This window comes from Lagopus muta, assembly GCF_023343835.1.
Source record: "Lagopus muta isolate bLagMut1 chromosome 3 unlocalized genomic scaffold, bLagMut1 primary SUPER_3_unloc_2, whole genome shotgun sequence".
Lineage (NCBI taxonomy): Eukaryota > Metazoa > Chordata > Aves > Galliformes > Phasianidae > Lagopus > Lagopus muta.
In genome coordinates this window covers 43334-60648 of record NW_026040151.1, presented here as the reverse complement: position 1 = coordinate 60648, position 17315 = coordinate 43334, and the positions used below count along the sequence as shown (strand labels likewise).

The following is a 17315-nucleotide window of genomic DNA, read 5'->3' as shown; positions in this document are numbered from 1 at the left end:
TGCTCTTCTCATTGGTTCATCCGACCGCCCGTCTCCTTTCCGGCGTTTCTATTGGTGGAGAGAAAGGAGAGCGGGAAGTTCGCGGCGGATCGTAGCGCTGAGGGAAAGGAATGGGAACGGAGGAAGTGGAGCGGTTCTGAGGGTCCGAACCGAAGCGGAACGGAACCGAATCTGAACCCATGGAGCGGCTGTGCGAACTGCGGGCGATGCTGAAGGGCTGGGAGGTGGTTTTCGAACGGGAGAACGGCCGGAAACCGGGAAAGGTGAGGGGGGAACCGGGGGGGGGGGGGGTCTGAGGGGCCTCACAGGGCCTCTGGGGGGTCTCACAGGGTCTCTGGGGGGTTTTCTGCCCCAAACGGGCTTTTTTGGGTGCTTTTTGGGGTATTTCTGCCCCAAAATGACATTGTTTTGTGAGTTTTGGGGTATTTCCGCCCCGAAATAGGCTTTTCATGGTGCTTTCTGGGGTCTTTCTGCCCCAAGATGGCCTTTATTGGTGCTTATGGGTCTTTCTGCCCCTAAAATGGCCTTTTTTGATGCTTTTGGGGTTTTTCTGTGCTAAGTAGGCCTTTATTGGTGTTTTTTGGGGTCTTTCTGCCCCCAAATGGCCTTTTCTGGTGTTTTTTGGGGTCTTTCAGCCCCCAGATGGCCTTTATTGATGCTTATGGGGTCTTTCTGCCCCAAGATGGCTTTTATTGGTGCTTATGGGTCTTTCTGCCCCCAAAATGGCCTTTTTTGGTGTTTTTGGGGTGTTTCTGTGCTAAATTGGCCTTTTTTGGTGCTTTTGGAGTATTTCTGACCCCAAGATGGCCTTTCTTGGTGATTTTTGGGGTCTTTCTGTCCCCAGGTGGCTTTTAGTAATGCTTATGGGCTCTTTCTGCCCCCAAAATGGCCTTTTTTGATGCTTTTGGGGTGTTTCTGTGCTAAATTCGCCTTTTGGGGTGATTCTGGGTTATTTCAGCCTCCAAGATGGCTTTTCATGGTGTTTTTTGGGGTCTTTCTGCCCCAAGATGGCCTTTATTGGTGCTTATGGGTCTTCCTGCCCCTAAAATGGCCTTTTTTGCTGCTTTTGGGGTTTTTCTGTGCTAAGTAGGCCTTTATTGGTGTTTTTTGGGGTCTTTCTGTCCCCAAATGGCCTTTTCTGGTGCTTTTTGGGGTCTTTCAGCCCCCAGATGGCCTTTATTGATGCTTATGGGGTCTTTCTGCCCCAAGATGGCTTTTATTGCTGCTTATGGGGTCTTTCTGTCCCCAAAATGGCCTTTTCTGCTTCTTTTGGGGGTGTTTCTGTGCTAAATTGGCCTTTTTTGGTGCTTTTGGAGTATTTCTGACCCCAAGATGGCCTTTCTTGGTGTTTTTTGGGGTCTTTCTGCCCCAAGATGGCCTTTATTGCTGCTTATGGGTCTTTCTGCCCCCAAAATGGCCTTTTTTGCTGCTTTTGGGGTTTTTCTGTGCAAAATTGGCCTTTTGGGGTGATTTTGGGTTATTTTTGCCTCCAAGATGGCTTTTCATGGTGTTTTTTGGGGGTCTTTCTGCCCCAAGATGGCTTTTATTGCTGCTTATGGGTCTTTCTGCCCCTAAAATGGCCTTTTTTGCTGCTTTTGGGGTTTTTCTGTGCTAAATTGGCCTTTTTTGGTGCTTTTGGAGTATTTCTGACCCCAAAATGGCCTTTCTTGGTGCTTTTTGGGGTCTTTCTGTCCCCAGGTGGCTTTTAGTAATGCTTATGGGCTCTTTCTGCCCCCAAAATGGCCTTTTTTGATGCTTTTGGGGTGTTTCTGTGCTAAATTGGCCCTTTGGGGTGATTCTGGGTTATTTCAGCCTCCAAGATGGCTTTTCATGGTGTTTTTTTGGGGTCTTTCTGCCCCAAAATGGCTTTTATTGATGCTTATGGGGTCTTTCTGCCCCCAAATGGCCTTTTTTGGGTGATTTTTGGGGTCTTTCAGCCCCCAGATGGCCTTTATTGATGCTTATGGGGTCTTTCTGCCCCAAGATGGCTTTTATTGCTGCTTATGGGGTCTTTCTGCCCTCAAAATGGCCTTTTTGGGTGTTTTTGGGGTGTTTCTGTGCTAAATTGGCCTTTTTTGGTGCTTTTGGAGTATTTCTGACCCCAAAATGGCCTTTTCTGGTGATTTTTGGGGTCTTTCAGCCCCAAGATGGCCTTTATTGATGCTTATGGGGTCTTTCTGCCCCTAAAATGGCCTTTTTTTGGTGCTTTTGGGGTGTTTCTATCCCAATTTGGCCTTTTTTGGTGCTTTTAGGGATATTTTTGCCCCATTATTGCCTTTTTTTTTGTTCTTCTGGTGTATTCCTAATCCCCAAATGGGCATTTTTGGTGTTTTTTGGGGTGTTTCTATTGCAGAAGGGTCCCTTCAAAGGCAGATGTACCCTAAAAGTGCCACATTTGGGGCTGTTATGCCCCCAATATCACCTTTTTTTGGTGTTTTTTGGGGTCTTTCTCCCCCAAATAGATCTTTTTTGGTGCTTTTGGAGTATTTCTGACCCCAAAATGGCCTTTTCTGGTGCTTTTTGTGGTCTTTCTGCCCCAAGATGCCTATTAATGGTGCTTTTTGGGGTATTTCTGACCCCAAGTGAGTCTTTTTGGGTGATTTTGGAGTATTTCTGCCCCTAAAATGGCCTTTTTTGCTGCTTTTGTTTTTTTTTCTGTGCTAAATTGGCCTTTCTTGGTGATTTTTGGGGTATTTCTGCCCCCAGGATGTCCTTTTTTGCTGCTTATGGGGTATTTTTGTCCCCATAGGGCTTCTTCAGGGACAGACGTACCCCAAAAGTGCCTTTTTTTGGGCTGTTCTGCCCCTAAAAGAGCCTTTTTTGGTGCTTTTTGGGGTATTTCTGCCTCAAAATGGCCTTTTTGAGGGCATTTCTGTCCCCTCAGGGCCCCTTTGGGGGCGTTTTTCTCAAAACATGGCCTTTATTGGTGCTTTTTGGCCTATTTCTGCCCCCAGAGTTTCTCTTTAAGTGCAGATGTACCCCAGAAGTGCCTCTTTTCGGCCTGTTTTGCTCCAAAAAAGCCTTTTCTGGTGCTTTTGGGTGGGTTTCTATCCCTAAATTCCTTCCTTTACATCCTAAAAGTGCCTCGTTTGGTGCTTCTCAGGGCATTTCCACCCCCAAAATGTCCTTTTTTGTGCTTTTGGGGGGCGTTTCTGCCCCATAAGTGCCTCTTCTGGCACCTTCCTGCCCCATAAGTGCCTCTCCTGGCCCCTCCTGCCCCAAACTGGCCTTCCTTGGTGTTTTTTTGTGGCTGTTGTGCCATTTTTTGTGCAGTCCCACCCCCAAAATCGCCTCTTTTTCTGCCTTTCGACCCAAACGAACGCTCTGCTCTGTTTCCCCTCGCAGGCCGACGTGGCGGCGGCTTCAGAGGACACCAAACGTGAGCGTGGCGCTGCGGGCCCTCCTTATCCCTCATTCCCCCTAATTAATTACCTCCTAATCGCCCGGATTAATTACCACGGCCCTGCCTTGCTCCTCTCGCAGGGCTGTACCGGGAGTACCGGCAGCTGAAGCAGCGCTCGGACCTCGCACAGCAGAGCCCTGCGGCACAGCAGGTACCAACGCTGAGGGCTCACAAAGGGAAGGCCCGTCCCTGTGGCTACCTGCGGCCAGCTCCTGGTGGCCCAAGGCCCCCTTGATGGCCCAAGGCCCCCTTGATGGCCCAAGGCCCCTTTGGTGACCAATTCTTGGTGGCTTTCCCCCACGGTGACCCGTGGCCCCTCTCCATGCTGGCGCTCCGTGGCCAACTCACGGCACCTTGTAGCCCCTCCATCATGGCGGCCTGCAGCCCAACTCAGTGCCCCCAGCTCTTGGTTGCCCACCCCCAACTCACAGTGGCCACTTCCTGGTTGCCCACCCCCAATTCTTGGCAGCCCACATTCAAATCATGGCCAACTCTTGGTTGCCCACCCCCAACTCTTGGTTGCCCACCCCCAATTCTTGGCAGCCCACATTCAAATCATGGCCAACTCTTGGTGCCCCACCCCCAATTCTTGGTGACCAGCTCTTGGTGGCCCACCCCCAACTCATGGTGGCCACTTCTTGGTTTCCCACCCCCAACTCTTTGTTGCCCACCCCAATTCTTGGTGGCCAGCTCTTGGTGACCCACCCTCAAGTTATGGTGGTCACCTCTCTTGGTTGCCCACCCCCAACTCTTGGTTGCCCACCCCCAACTCTTGGTTGCCCACCCCCAGCTCTTGATTGCCCACCCCAACTCTTGGTGGCCACTTCTTGGTTGCCCACCTCCAATTCTTGGCCACTTCTTGGTTGCCCACCCCCAACTCTTGGTGGCCCCATCATGGCAGCCCAGCCCCCAAATCATGGCCACAACTCCTGGTTGCCCCCTCTTGGTTGCCCACCCCCAACTCACAGTGGCCATTTCTTGGTGGCCCACCTCCAACTCTTGGTTGCCCACCCCCAGTTCAAGAGGTGGCCACCAGGGTTGCCCTCCCCCAACTCTTGGTTGCCCACCCCCATTTTGGCAGCCCACATCCAAATCATGGCCACCTCTTGGTTGCCCACCCCCCAACTCTTGGTTGCCCTCCCCCAACTCTTGGTTGCCCCCTCTTGGCAGCCCCTCCCCCCCCCCCTTAAATCATGGCCCCCAACTCCTGGCTGCCCCCCCTTTATTGCCCCCCCCCCCCCCCCGTCCTGCTGCCCCCCCTTGCCGTCCTGCACCATCCCCACTTTGTGTCCCCATCTCAGGACTGGGGCTGCTGGGGGTCGCACCTCAACCGGCAGCCGAAGCTCCCCGGGATGCGGCAGCAGCCAGCAGCAGCAGCAGCGTCAGCACAGCTCTACGGGATGAGGCTGAAGGCCAACCTGGGCACGGCCCTACAGGTGTGGGGCTGTGGGGTGGGCGCAGCCCTATAGATGTGGGGCTGTGGGGTGGGCATGGCCCTACAGATGTGGGGTGGGCGTAAGTCCTGTAAATGTGGGGCTGTGGGGTGGGCGCAGCTCTACAGGTGTGGGGCTGTGGGGTGGGCATGGCCCCATAGATGTGGGGCTGTTGGGGTGGGCGCAGCCCTATAGATGTGGGGCTGTTGGGGTGGGCATGGCATTACAGATGTGGGGTGGGCGCAGCCCCATAGGTGTGGAGCTGTGGCATGTGTGCTGCCCTACTGGTGTGGGGCTGTGGGGTGGGCGCAGCCCTATAGATGTGGGGCTGTGGGGTGGGCATGGCCCTACAGGTGTGGGGCTGTGGGGTGGGCGCAGCCCCATAGGTGTTGAGCTGTGGGGTGGCTGCAGCCCTATAGATGTGGGGCTGTGGCACGTGTGCTGCCCTACAGGTGTGGGGCTGTGAAGTGGGCACGACCTTATAGATGTGGGGCTGTGGGGTGAGTGCAGCCCTATAGAATTGAGGCTGTGGGGTGGGCACAGCCCTATAGATGTGGGGCTGTGGGGTGGGTGCAGCCCCATAGATGTGGGGCTGTTGGGGTGGGCATGGCCCTACAGATGTGGGGTGGGCGCAGCCCAACAGGTGTGGGGCTGTGCGGTGGGCGCAAGTCCTGTAAATGTGGGGCTGTGGGATGGGTGCAGCCCTATAGATGTGGGGCTGTGGCATGTGTGCTGCCCTACAGGTGTGGGGCTGTGGAGTGGGCGCAGCCCTATAGATGTGGGGCTGTGACATGTGTGCTGCCTTACAGGTGTGGGGCTGTGGGGTGGGTGCAGCCCTATAGATGTGGGGCTGTGGGGTGGGCACAACCCTATAGATGTGGGGCTGTGAGGTGGGTGCGGCCCTATAGATTTGAGTCTGTGGGGTGGGCGCAGCCCCATAGGTGTTGAGCTGTGGGGTGGGTGCAGCCCTACAGATGTGGGGCTGCGGGGTGGGCATAAGTCCTGTAACTGTGGGACTGTGGGATGGATGCAGCCCTATAGATTTGAGGCTATGGCATGTGTGCTGCCCTACAGGTGTGGGGCTGTGGGGTGGGTGCAGCCCTATAGATGTGGGGCTGTGGCATGTGTGCTACCCTGCAGGTGTGGGGCTGTGGGGTGGGTGCAGCCCTACAGATGTGGGGCTGTGGGGTGGGCATGGCCCTACAGATGTGGGGCTATGGGGTGGGTGCAGCCCTATTGATTTGAGGCTGTGGGGTGGGTGCAGCCCCATAGGTGTTGAGCTGCGGGGTGGGTGCAGCCCTATAGATGTGGGGCTGTGGCACGTGTGCTGCCCTACAGGTGTGGGGCTGTGGGGTGGGTGCAGCCCTATAGATGTGGGGCTGTGAGATGGGTGCAGCCCTATAGATGTGGGGCTGTGGCATGTGTGCTGCCCTACAGATGTGGGGCTGTGGGTTGGGCACAACCCTATAGATTTGAGGCTGTGGGGTGGGCTTGGCCCTATAGATGTGGGGCTGTGACATGTGTGCTGCCCTATAGATGTGGGGCTGTGGGGTGAGTGCAGCCCTATAGATGTGGGGCTGTGGGGTGGGCGCAGCCCTATGGATTTGAGGCTGTGGGGTGGGCTTGGCCCTACAGATGTGGGGCTGTGGCATGCATGCTGCCCTATAGATGTGGGGCTGTGACGTGTGCTGCCCTATAGATGTGGGGCTGTGGGGTGGGCATGACCCTATAGATGTGGGGCTGTGACATGCATGCTGCCCTATAGATGTGGGGCTGTGGGGTGGGCATGACCCTATAGATGTGGGGCTGTGACATGTGTGCAGCCCTATAGATGTGGGGCTGTGGCATGCGTGCTGCCCTATAGATGTGGGGCTGTGACACGTGTGCTGCCCTATAGATGTGGGGCTGTGGCATGTGTGCTGCCCTATAGATGTGGGGCTGTGGCATGTGTGCTGCCCTATAGATGTGGGGCTGTGGCACGTGTGCTGCCCTATAGATGTGGGGCTGTGACATGTGTGCTGCCCTATAGATGTGGGGCTGTGGCATGTGTGCTGCCCTATAGATGTGGGGCTGTGGCATGCGTGCTGCCCTATAGATTTGAGGCTGTGGGGTGGGCTTGGCCCTATAGATGTGGGGCTGTGACATGTGTGCTGCCTTACAGATGTGGGGCTGTGGCATGTGTGCTGCCCTATAGATGTGGGGCTGTGGGGTGGGCGCAGCCCTATGGATTTGAGGCTGTGGGGTGGGCTTGGCCCTACAGATGTGGGGCTGTGGCATGCATGCTGCCCTATAGATGTGGGGCTGTGACACATGTGCTGCCCTATAGATGTGGGGCTGTGACATGTGTGCTGCCCTACAGATGTGGGGCTGTGGGTTGGGCAGTGGATCTGTTCCTCCAGCAGAGGGCCGCGTTGCTCCAGAAGCGTCGGGGGGTGAGGATGTGAGATCTGACCCCACAGATCCTGGCAGCTCAGAGGTGGAACCGAGGCGTTTTGGGGCTGCGGAGGCTCCCACGTGGCTTCACCCCCATTCCTCCCTGCCCGTCCCCAGGAGGAGGCGCCGTCGGCGGTGAAGAGGAGCCTGGCCTGCAGGAGGAAAACCGCAGCACCGTGGCGCAGCGCCGCCTCCCCGAGCAACGATGGCGACGATGACGATGATTCGGCCCCAGGCCTCCCAGGCGCCGTGCGCCGTCTGCGCCCCGTCGTCCTGACTGCAGGATCGAGGCCTCGACCCCAAGCGGATCGATTCCGGAAGCTGAAGGAAATGGTGGCGCGGAGATTGGGGTCGCTGGATCCAGGGTGGCTGCGGCGCTGCCAGGGGGCGGAGGGATGTGGGGTGGGGAGCGATGGGTGCCAAGAGGGGCGGCATGGGGGCTGGGAGGGGGGAATGGGGGCTGTGGGACCCGAAATGGGGACATTGGGGCAGGGAGAAGGGGTGAGACATGGAGGGAGGGCAGCAGGATGGGAAGAGGGGTCACAGGGACCCCAAATGGGGACGCTAGGATGGGAAGAGGGGACGAGACTTGGAGTGAGGACAGCAGGATGGGAAGAGGGGTCACCAGGACCCCAAATGGGGGCACCAGGATGGGAAGAGGGGACTCTGAGACCCCAAATGGGAACAGCTGGACACAAAGAGGGGACAAGACCTGGAGTGAGGACAGCAGGACAGGAAGAGGGGTCACCAGGACCCAAAATGGGGGCACTGGGACCTGAAATTGGGGCACCTGGACACAAAGAGGGGACAAGGCCTGGAGTGAGGGGACCAGGACCCAACATGGGGACACCAGGACAGGAGGAGGGGACAAGGAGGGGAGTGAGGACAGCAGGACAGGAAGAGGGGTCACAAGGACCCAAAATGGGGGCACCAGGACCCCAAATGGGGGCACCAGGATGGGAAGAGGGGACAATGGGACCTGAAATTGGGGCACCTGGACACAAAGAGGGGACAAGACCTGGAGTGAGGGGACCAGGACCCGACATGGGGACAGCAGGACAGGAGGAGGGGTCACCAGGACCCCAAATGGGGGCGCTAGGATGGGAAGAGGGGACAAGATCTGGAGTGAGGGGACCAGGACCCCAAATGGGGGCACCAGGATGGGAAGAGGGGACTCTGAGACCCCAAATGGGAACAGCTGGACACAAAGAGGGGACAAGACCTGGAGTGAGGGGACCAGGACCCAACGTGGGGACACCAGGACAGGAGGAGGGGAAACTGGGACCCCAAATGGGGACACAGGGACCTGAAATTGGGACACTGGGACATGAAAAGGGGACGAGACCTGGAGGGAGGGCAGCAGGACAGGAAGAGGGGTCACCAGGACCCAAAATGGGGATGCCAGGATGGGAAGAGGGGACACTGGGACCTGAAATTGGGACACCTGGACACAAAGAGGGGACAAGATCTGGAGTGAGGAGATCAGGATTCAAAATGGGGACCCCAGGATGGGAAGAGGGGACACTGGGACCCCAAATGGGGACACTGGGACCTGAAATTGGGACACCTGGACACAAAGAGGGGACAAAACCTGGAGAGAGGGCGCGAAGATTTGAAGGTGAGGCACTGGGACCCAAAGTGGGGACAGCGGGACACAAAGAGGGGATGCAGGGATCTGTAAGGGGGAGGCTGGGACTTGAAGGGGGGACATTGGGACAGGAGGAGGGGACAGGAGCTGGGGTGAGGGCACAAAGGTTGGAATGGGGGACAATGGAATCTGAAGTGGGGAAGCCAGAGCGTGAAGAGGGGACACAGGGACCTGGAATGGGGAGGCTGGAACGTGAAGGGGGGATGGTAAGGAGGGAATTGGGGACAGCAGGAGGTGAAGAGGGGACACAGGGACCTGGAATGGGGTCATGGGGACCCGGAAGGGGGACAGCGAGACATGAAGAGTTGGGATGGGAACAGGGGATGCTGGAAGCTGCAGGGGGGACAGCGGGACGCAAAAGGGTGGCAGCGAGGCGGAAGAGGGGGACAGCAGGGCACGAAGAGGGGACAAAAGGACCCGAAACGGGGACAGTGGGATGTGAAGAAAGGACAGCAGGACCTGAAATGGAGACAGCGAGACCCACAGCGGCGTCTCGGGGTCGGAAGAGGGGAACGCGGTGCGAAAGGGGGACGTCAGGACACGGAGAGGAGGCGGTGGGGTCGGAAGAAGAGATGGCAGGAGATGAGAAAGGGACAGCAGGACCCAAAGGTGACGTGGGACCCAAAGGGACAGCGGGACCCAAAGGTGACGCAGGACCCAAAGGGACAGCGGGACCCAAAGGTGACGTGGGACCCAAAGGGACAGCGGGACCCAAAGGTGACGCAGGACCCAAAGGTGACGTGGGACCCAAAGGTGACGCAGGACCCAAAGGTGACGTGGGACCCAAAGGTGACGTGGGACCCAAAGGGCCAGCGGGACCCAAAGGTGATGCAGGACGGCGGCGCGGCCGTGGGCCGAAGGATGGAGCTGCAGCAAAGCCCAGAGCTGCCCGCAGGAAGAGGCCGGGCCCAGGGGATGGCGAAGAGGAACCTGCAGCTGCACCAAAGCGGAGGAGGAGGGCGCCGTCTCCATCCGAAAACCTTCTGGGTGACTTTGAGGAGGAGAAGCCCGGGGCGGTCGGCAAAGCGCTCCCTGCCAGGTGGGTGCCCGCCAAAATGGCTCCGTTTGCTGCTTTGGTCGCCAGGAATCACCTGGTAATGAGGGCAAACCAAAAACAAAAGCTGGAGGCCTGTGACAAGTGGTGTCACCCAGGGGTCGGTGCTGGGCCCATCCTGTTTAATGTCTTCATTGACCATGAGATGAAGGCATTGAGGGCACCCTGAGTGAGTGTGCAGGTGGCACCAAGCTGGGAGGTGGGGTGGATCTGCCTGAGGGCAGGGAGGCCCTGCACAGGGATCTGATAAGCTGGAATGCTGGGCTGAGATGGATGGGATGAGGTTGAACAAGGCCAAGTGTCAGGTGCTGCACTTTGGGCACAGCAACCCCAGGCAGCCCCATTACAACCCCATTACAGGCTGGGGGATGAGTGGTTGGATGAGTGTGAAGAGGAAAGGGAGCTGGGGGTGTTGGTTGGTGCTGGGCTGAACAGGAGCCCACAGTGTGACCAGGTGGACAAGAGGGCCAACGGCATCCAGGCCTGCATTAGAAAGGCTGGATGTTGTGTTGAGGGACATGGTTTAGTGGGAGCTATTGGGAATGGGGGAACGGTTGGACTGGGGGAGCTTTTAGGTCTTTTCCAACCTTGGTGATTCTATGATTCTATGATAAATGGTGTGGCCAGCAGGAGCAGGGAGGTGAGCATCCCCTGTACTCAGCACTGGTGAGGCCGCACCTCGAGTGCTGTGTTCAGATTTGGGCCCCTCACTACAAGAAAGACATTGAGGGCCTGGAATGGGTTCAAAGGAGGGCAATGAAATGGTGAGGGGTCTGGAGCACAGGGCTGTGAGGAGAGGCTGAAGGAGCTGGGAATGTTCAGCCTGGAGAAGAGGAGCTCAGGGGAGACCTCATTGCTCTCTATGGCTGCATGAAGGGAGGTTGTAGTGAGCTGGGGGTCGGCCTCTGCTCTCGTGTCATCAGTGATAGGACCAGGGGGAATGGTTTCAGGCTACGGCAGGGGAGATTCAGGCTGGACATGAGGAAGTATTACTGTTCAGAAAGGGTGGTCAGGCACTGCAATGGATGCCCAGGGAGGTGGGGGAGGCACCGAGCCTGGGGGTGTTCAAGGAAAGACTGGATGTTGTGTTGAGGGACATGGTTTAGTAGGAGCTATTGGGAATAGGTGAACGGTTGGACTGGGTGAGCTTGAAGGTCTTTTCCAACCTTGGTGATTCTATGATTCTATGATTCTAAGTTGTACCAGAGGAGGTTTAGGTTGGACATAAGGAAGAACTGTTTCTCTCAGTGGTGGTCAGGCACTGCAATGGCTGCCCAGGGGGGTGGTGGAGTCGCCATCCCTGGCCGTGCTCAAGAGGCGCCTGGATGAGGAGCTGTGAGATGGTTTGGTGCTTGTGGCACTGATAGCAATGGGAGGGGGTTGGACTGGATGATCCTGCAGGTCGTTTCCAACCTTGTCATTCTGTGATTCAAACGAGCGCGGAGCTGAGAGGCGCCGTGCGGCTGAGGAGCCGTGGCCGTTCCTGCCCTGCTCTGTGCTGCTCTGCGCCCAGCGAGCCGCTCTCCCTTTGGCCATCCCCCACTTGTGGGATTTCCCTTCCTTCTGCAACTTCTCCATGGGTTTTTCGCTCCATTTCCTCCCATGTTCCCAGGTTTTCTGCGTTCCCCACAGCGCCGCTGGCTTCGGTCAGCCTTCAGGACCAAAAAAATACATGGGGGATTTTCACAGCATCACAGAACTGTAGGGGTTGGAAGGGAGCTCCAGAGATCATGGAGTCCAACCCCCTGCCAAAGCAGGTTCCCTACAGCAGGTGGCACAGGTCGGCATCCAGGCAGGTCTGGAACATCTCCAGAGCAGGAGACTCCACCACATCCATGGGCAGCAGTGAGCAGTGGGACCATAGGGACACAATGGGACCCATAGAGACACGTTGGGACCCATAGAGACACAATGGGACCCATAGAGACACAATGGGACCCATAGAGACATGTTGGGACCCATAGAGACACAATGGGACCCACAGATTCCACCACCTCCCTGGGCAGCCTGCTGCAGTGAACAGTGGGACCCATAGAGACACGTTGGGACCCATAGAGACACAATGGGACCCATAGAGACACATTGGGACCCATAGAGACACGTTGGGACCCATAGAGACATGTTGGGACCCATAGAGACACAATGGGACCCATAGAGACACATTGGGACCCATAGAGACACGTTGGGACCCATAGAGACATGTTGGGACCCATAGAGACACGTTGGGACCCACAGACTCCACCACCTCCCTGGGCAGCCTGCTGCAGTGAACACTGGGACCATAGGGACACAATGGGACCCATAGAGACACAATGGGACCCATAGAGACACGTTGGGACCCATAGAGACACGTTGGGACCCCTAGAGACACACTGGGACCCATAGAGACATGTTGGGACCCATAGAGACACAATGGGACCCTCAGACTCCACCACCTCCCTGGGCAGCCTGCTGCAGTGAACAGTGGGACCCATAGAGACACGTTGGGACCCATAGAGACACGTTGAGACCCATAGAGACACGTTGGGACCCATAGAGACACGTTGGGACCCATAGAGACACATTGGGACCCATGGAGACACGTTGGGACCCATGGAGACACGTTGGGACCCACAGACTCCACCACCTCCCTGGGCAGCCTGCTGCAGTGAACAGTGGGACTATAGAGGCACGTTGGGACCCATAGAGACACGTTGGGACCCATAGAGACACGTTGGGACCCATAGAGACACACTGGGACCCATAGAGACATATTGGGACCATAGAGACACGTTGGGACCCATAGAGACCCATAGAGACACGTTGGGACCCACAGACTCCACCACCTCCCTGGGCAGCCTGCTGCAGTGAACAGTGGGACCCATAGAGACACAATGGGACCCATAGAGACATGTTGGGACCCATAGAGATGCATTGGGACCCATAGAGACACATTGGGACCCATAGAGACATATTGGGACCCATAGAGACACATTGGGACCCATAGAGACATATTGGGACCCATAGAGACACATTGGGACCCATAGAGATGCATTGGGACCCATAGAGACGCATTGGGACCCATAGAGACATATTGGGACCCATAGAGATGCGTTGGGACCCATAGAGACACAATGGGACCCATAGAGACACAATGGGACCCATAGAGACATGTTGGGACCCATAGAGACACAATGGGACCCACAGATTCCACCACCTCCCTGGGCAGCCTGCTGCAGTGAACAGTGGGACCCATAGAGACACGTTGGGACCCATAGAGACACATTGGGACCCATAGAGATGCATTGGGACCCATAGAGACACTTTGGGACCCATAGAGACACGTTGGGACCCATAGAGACACGTTGGGACCCACAGACTCCACCACCTCCCTGGGCAGCCTGCTGCAGTGAACAGTGGGACCCATAGAGACACGTTGGGACCCATAGAGACACAATGGGACCCATGGAGGCACGTTGGGACCCATAGAGACACATTGGGACCCATAGAGACACGTTGGGACCCATAGAGACACGTTGGGACCCACAGACTCCACCACCTCCCTGGGCAGCCTGCTGCAGTGAACAGTGGGACCCATAGAGACACGTTGGGACCCATAGAGACACGTTGGGACCCATAGAGACACGTTGGGACCCATAGAGACACATTGGGACCCATAGAGACGCGTTGGGACCCATAGAGACACAATGGGACCCACAGACTCCACTACATCCCTGGGCAGCCTGCTGCAGTGAACAGTGGGACCCATAGAGACATGTTGAGACCCATAGAGACACGTTGGGACCCATAGAGACACGTTGGGACCCATAGAGACACATTGGGACCCATAGGGACACATTGGGACCCATAGAGACACGTTGGGACCCATAGAGACACGTTGGGACCCATAGAGACACGTTGGGACCCATAGAGACACTTTGGGACCACAGACTCCCCCACCTCCCTGGGCAGCCTGCTGCAGTGAACAGTGGGACCCATAGAGACACGTTGAGACCCATAGGGACACGTTGGGTCCCATAGGGACACGTTGGGACCCATAGAGACACGTTGGGACCCATAGGGACACGTTGGGACCCATTGAGACACGTTGGGACCCATAGGGACACGTTGGGACCCATAGGGACGCGTTGGGACCCATAGAGACGCGTTGGGACCCATAGAGACATATTGGGACCCATAGAGACACGCTGGGACCCATAGAGACACGTTGGGACCCATAGAGAAACATTGGGACCTATAGAGACACGTTGGGACCCATAGAGACACGTTGGGACCCATAGAGAAACATTGGGACCTATAGAGACACGTTGGGACCCATAGAGACACGTTGGGACCCATAGAGACACGCTGGGACCCATAGAGACACGTTGGGACCCATAGAGACACGTTGGGACCCATAGAGACGCGTTGGGACCCATAGAGACACAATGGGACCCATAGAGACATGTTGGGACCCATAGAGACACGTTGGGACCCATAGAGACACGTTGGGACCCACAGACTCCACCACCTCCCTGGGCAGTCTGCTGCAGTGAACAGTGGGACCCATAGAGACACGTTGGGACCCATAGAGACACGTTGGGACCCATAGAGACACATTGGGACCACAGACTCCACTACATCCCTGGGCAGCCTGCTGCAGTGAACAGTGGGACCCATAGAGACATATTGGGACCCATAGAGACATATTGGGACCCATAGAGACATGTTGAGACCCATAGAGACACATTGGGACCCATAGAGACACATTGGGACCCATAGAGACACGTTGAGACCCATAGAGACACGTTGGGACCCATAGAGACACGTTGGGACCCATAGAGACACGTTGGGACCACAGACTCCACCACCTCCATGGGCAGCCTGCTGCAGTGAACAGTGGGACTATAGAGGCACGTTGGGACCCATAGAGACACGTTGGGACCCATAGAGACACGTTGGGACCCATAGAGACACACTGGGACCCATAGAGACATATTGGGACCATAGAGACACGTTGGGACCCATAGAGACACTTTGGGACCCATAGAGACCCATAGAGACACGTTGGGACCCATAGAGACACATTGGGACCCATAGAGACACAATGGGACCCATAGAGACACGCTGGGACCCATAGAGACACGTTGGGACCCACAGACTCCACCACCTCCCTGGGCAGCCTGCTGCAGTGAACAGTGGGACCCATCGAGACACGTTGGGGCCCATAGTGATGCATTGGGACCCATAGAGACACATTGGGACCCATAGAGACATATTGGGACCCATAGAGATGCATTGGGACCCATAGAGACACGTTGGGACCCATAGAGACACATTGAGACCCCTAGAGACACGTTGGGACCACAGACTCCCCCCCCCCCCTCCCTGTTCCAGTGCTCCGTCACCTCACTGTACAGAAGTTCTTGCACACATTTGTGCACAGCTTCCTCTGCTGCAGTTTCCAGCCGTTTCCCCTCCTCCTGTCTCCACTCCCCACTGAAAACAGCCCATCCTCGCCATTCTGCCCCCACACCTCAGATATTACAGCCCTGGACCAGCTCCCCTCTCAGCCTCCTTTTCCCCATGTGCTGCTCCAAAGCCGTTCTCCCATCTGCAGCGCACAGAGCACAGCAGATGCTGTCTCCTCTCCCCCTGCCTCGTGCTCCACCTGCTCTTTGCTGGCGCTCCCCCCTTTGCTGCCCCATTACAGAAGCACAGAGCCGTAGGGGTTGGAAGGGACCTGCAGAGATCATCGAGTCCAACCCCCCCTGCCTGAGCCGGTTCCCTACAGCAGCCCCATTGCAGCCCCATTGCAGCCCCATTGCAGCCCCATTGCAGGGGCTCCCGCTGTCGCGGTGCCCAAAGGACCTTTGGGATTTGTGATGCTCCTGACCCCATCCTGACGGCTTCTTGGTTTCCCACAGGGCTCCTCGACGACCCCAGGGCAACTTTGTGAGGCTCAACCTGAAGAGCAGATCCCACGTGCGGGGCGCCGCGCTGCGGGGAAGGCAGCTCCGCAAGCAGGTAGGGGAGCGGGGCGGCCGGCCGGCAGCGCCCCGGGGAGGAGGGGCTGAAACGGGGCTGAAACCGGGCTGGAACCAGGCTGAAACCGGGCTGGAACCAGGCTGAAACGGGGCTGAAACCGGGCTGAAACGGGGCTGAAACGGGGCTGAAATGGGGCTGGAACCGGGCTGAAACCAGGCTGGAACCGGGCTGAAACCGGGCTGAAACGGGGCTGAAACCGGGCTGAAACCGGGCTGGAACCGGGCTGAAACCGGGCTGGAACCGGGCTGAAACCGGGCTGAAACCGGGCTGAAACGGGGCTGGAACCGGGCTGGAACCGGGCTGAAACGGGGCTGAAACGGGGCTGAAACGGGGCTGGAACCAGGCTGAAACCGGGCTGAAACGGAGGTGAAACGGGGCTGAAACGGGGCTGAAACCGGGCTGGAACCGGGCTGGAACTGGGCTGAAACCGGGCTGAAACGGGGCTGAAACCGGGCTGAAACCGGGCTGGAACCGTGCTGAAACCGGGCTGAAACCGGGCTGGAACCGGGCTGAAACCGGGCTGGAACCAGGCTGAAACCGGGCTGAAACCGGCCTGGAACCGGGCTGAAACGGGGCTGAAACGGGGCTGAAACCGGGCTGAAACGGGGCTGAAACCGGGCTGAAACCGGGCTGGAACCGGGCTGAAACCGGGCTGAAACCGGGCTGGAACCGGGCTGAAACCGGGCTGAAACCGGGCTGAAACCGGGCTGAAACCGGCCTGGAACCGGGCTGAAACGGGGCTGAAATGGGGCTGAAACCGGGCTGAAACCGGGCTGAAACCGGGCTGGAACCGGGCTGAAACCGGGCTGAAACCGGGCTGGAACCGGGCTGAAACCGGGCTGAAACCGGGCTGGAACCAGGCTGAAACCGGGCTGGAACCGGGCTGAAACCGGGCTGAAACCGGGCTGGAACCAGGCTGAAACCGGGCTGGAACCGGGCTGAAACGGGGCTGAAACCGGGCTGAAACGGGGCTGAAACCGGGCTGGAACGGGGCTGAAACGGGGCTGGAACCGGGCTGAAACGGGGCTGAAACCGGGCTGAAACGGGGCTGAAACGGGGCTGAAACCGGGCTGAAACCGGGCTGAAACGGGGCTGAAACGGGGCTGAAACCGGGCTGAAATGGGGCTGAAACCGGGCTGAAACGGGGCTGAAATGGGGCTGAAACCGGGCTGAAACCGGGCTGAAACCGGGCTGGAACCGGGCTGAAACCGGCCTGGAACCGGGCTGAAACGGGGCTGAAATGGGGCTGAAACCGGGCTGAAACCGGGCTGAAACCGGGCTGGAACCGGGCTGAAACCGGGCTGAAACCGGGCTGGA

The 17315-nt window shown here is 57.5% G+C and overlaps 2 protein-coding genes across 4 annotated transcripts in view; both read left to right on the top strand.

Moving 5' to 3' along the window:
• Positions 1 to 64: 64 nt before the first annotated feature.
• On the top strand, positions 65 to 8296 carry LOC125687459 (ATP-dependent DNA helicase Q4-like). Its single transcript, XM_048932612.1, has 6 exons — positions 65 to 263; positions 3346 to 3379; positions 3484 to 3554; positions 4705 to 4839; positions 7387 to 7671; positions 8225 to 8296. Exons 1-6 carry the CDS (start codon positions 180 to 182, stop codon positions 8294 to 8296), a joined length of 681 nt encoding a protein of 226 aa, XP_048788569.1. The 5' UTR covers positions 65 to 179.
• Positions 8297 to 9040: 744 nt separating this feature from the next.
• LOC125687460 (ATP-dependent DNA helicase Q4-like) overlaps positions 9041 to 17315 on the top strand; it is a 51602-nt gene continuing 43327 nt past the window's right edge. For all 3 annotated transcript variants that reach the window (XM_048932614.1, XM_048932613.1, XM_048932615.1), the window contains exons 1-2: positions 9041 to 9956; positions 15878 to 15977. In XM_048932614.1, coding sequence (XP_048788571.1) covers positions 9094 to 9956; positions 15878 to 15977 — 963 coding nt within the window. In that variant the 5' untranslated portion in view covers positions 9041 to 9093. The remainder of the gene's footprint in view (positions 9957 to 15877; positions 15978 to 17315) is intronic.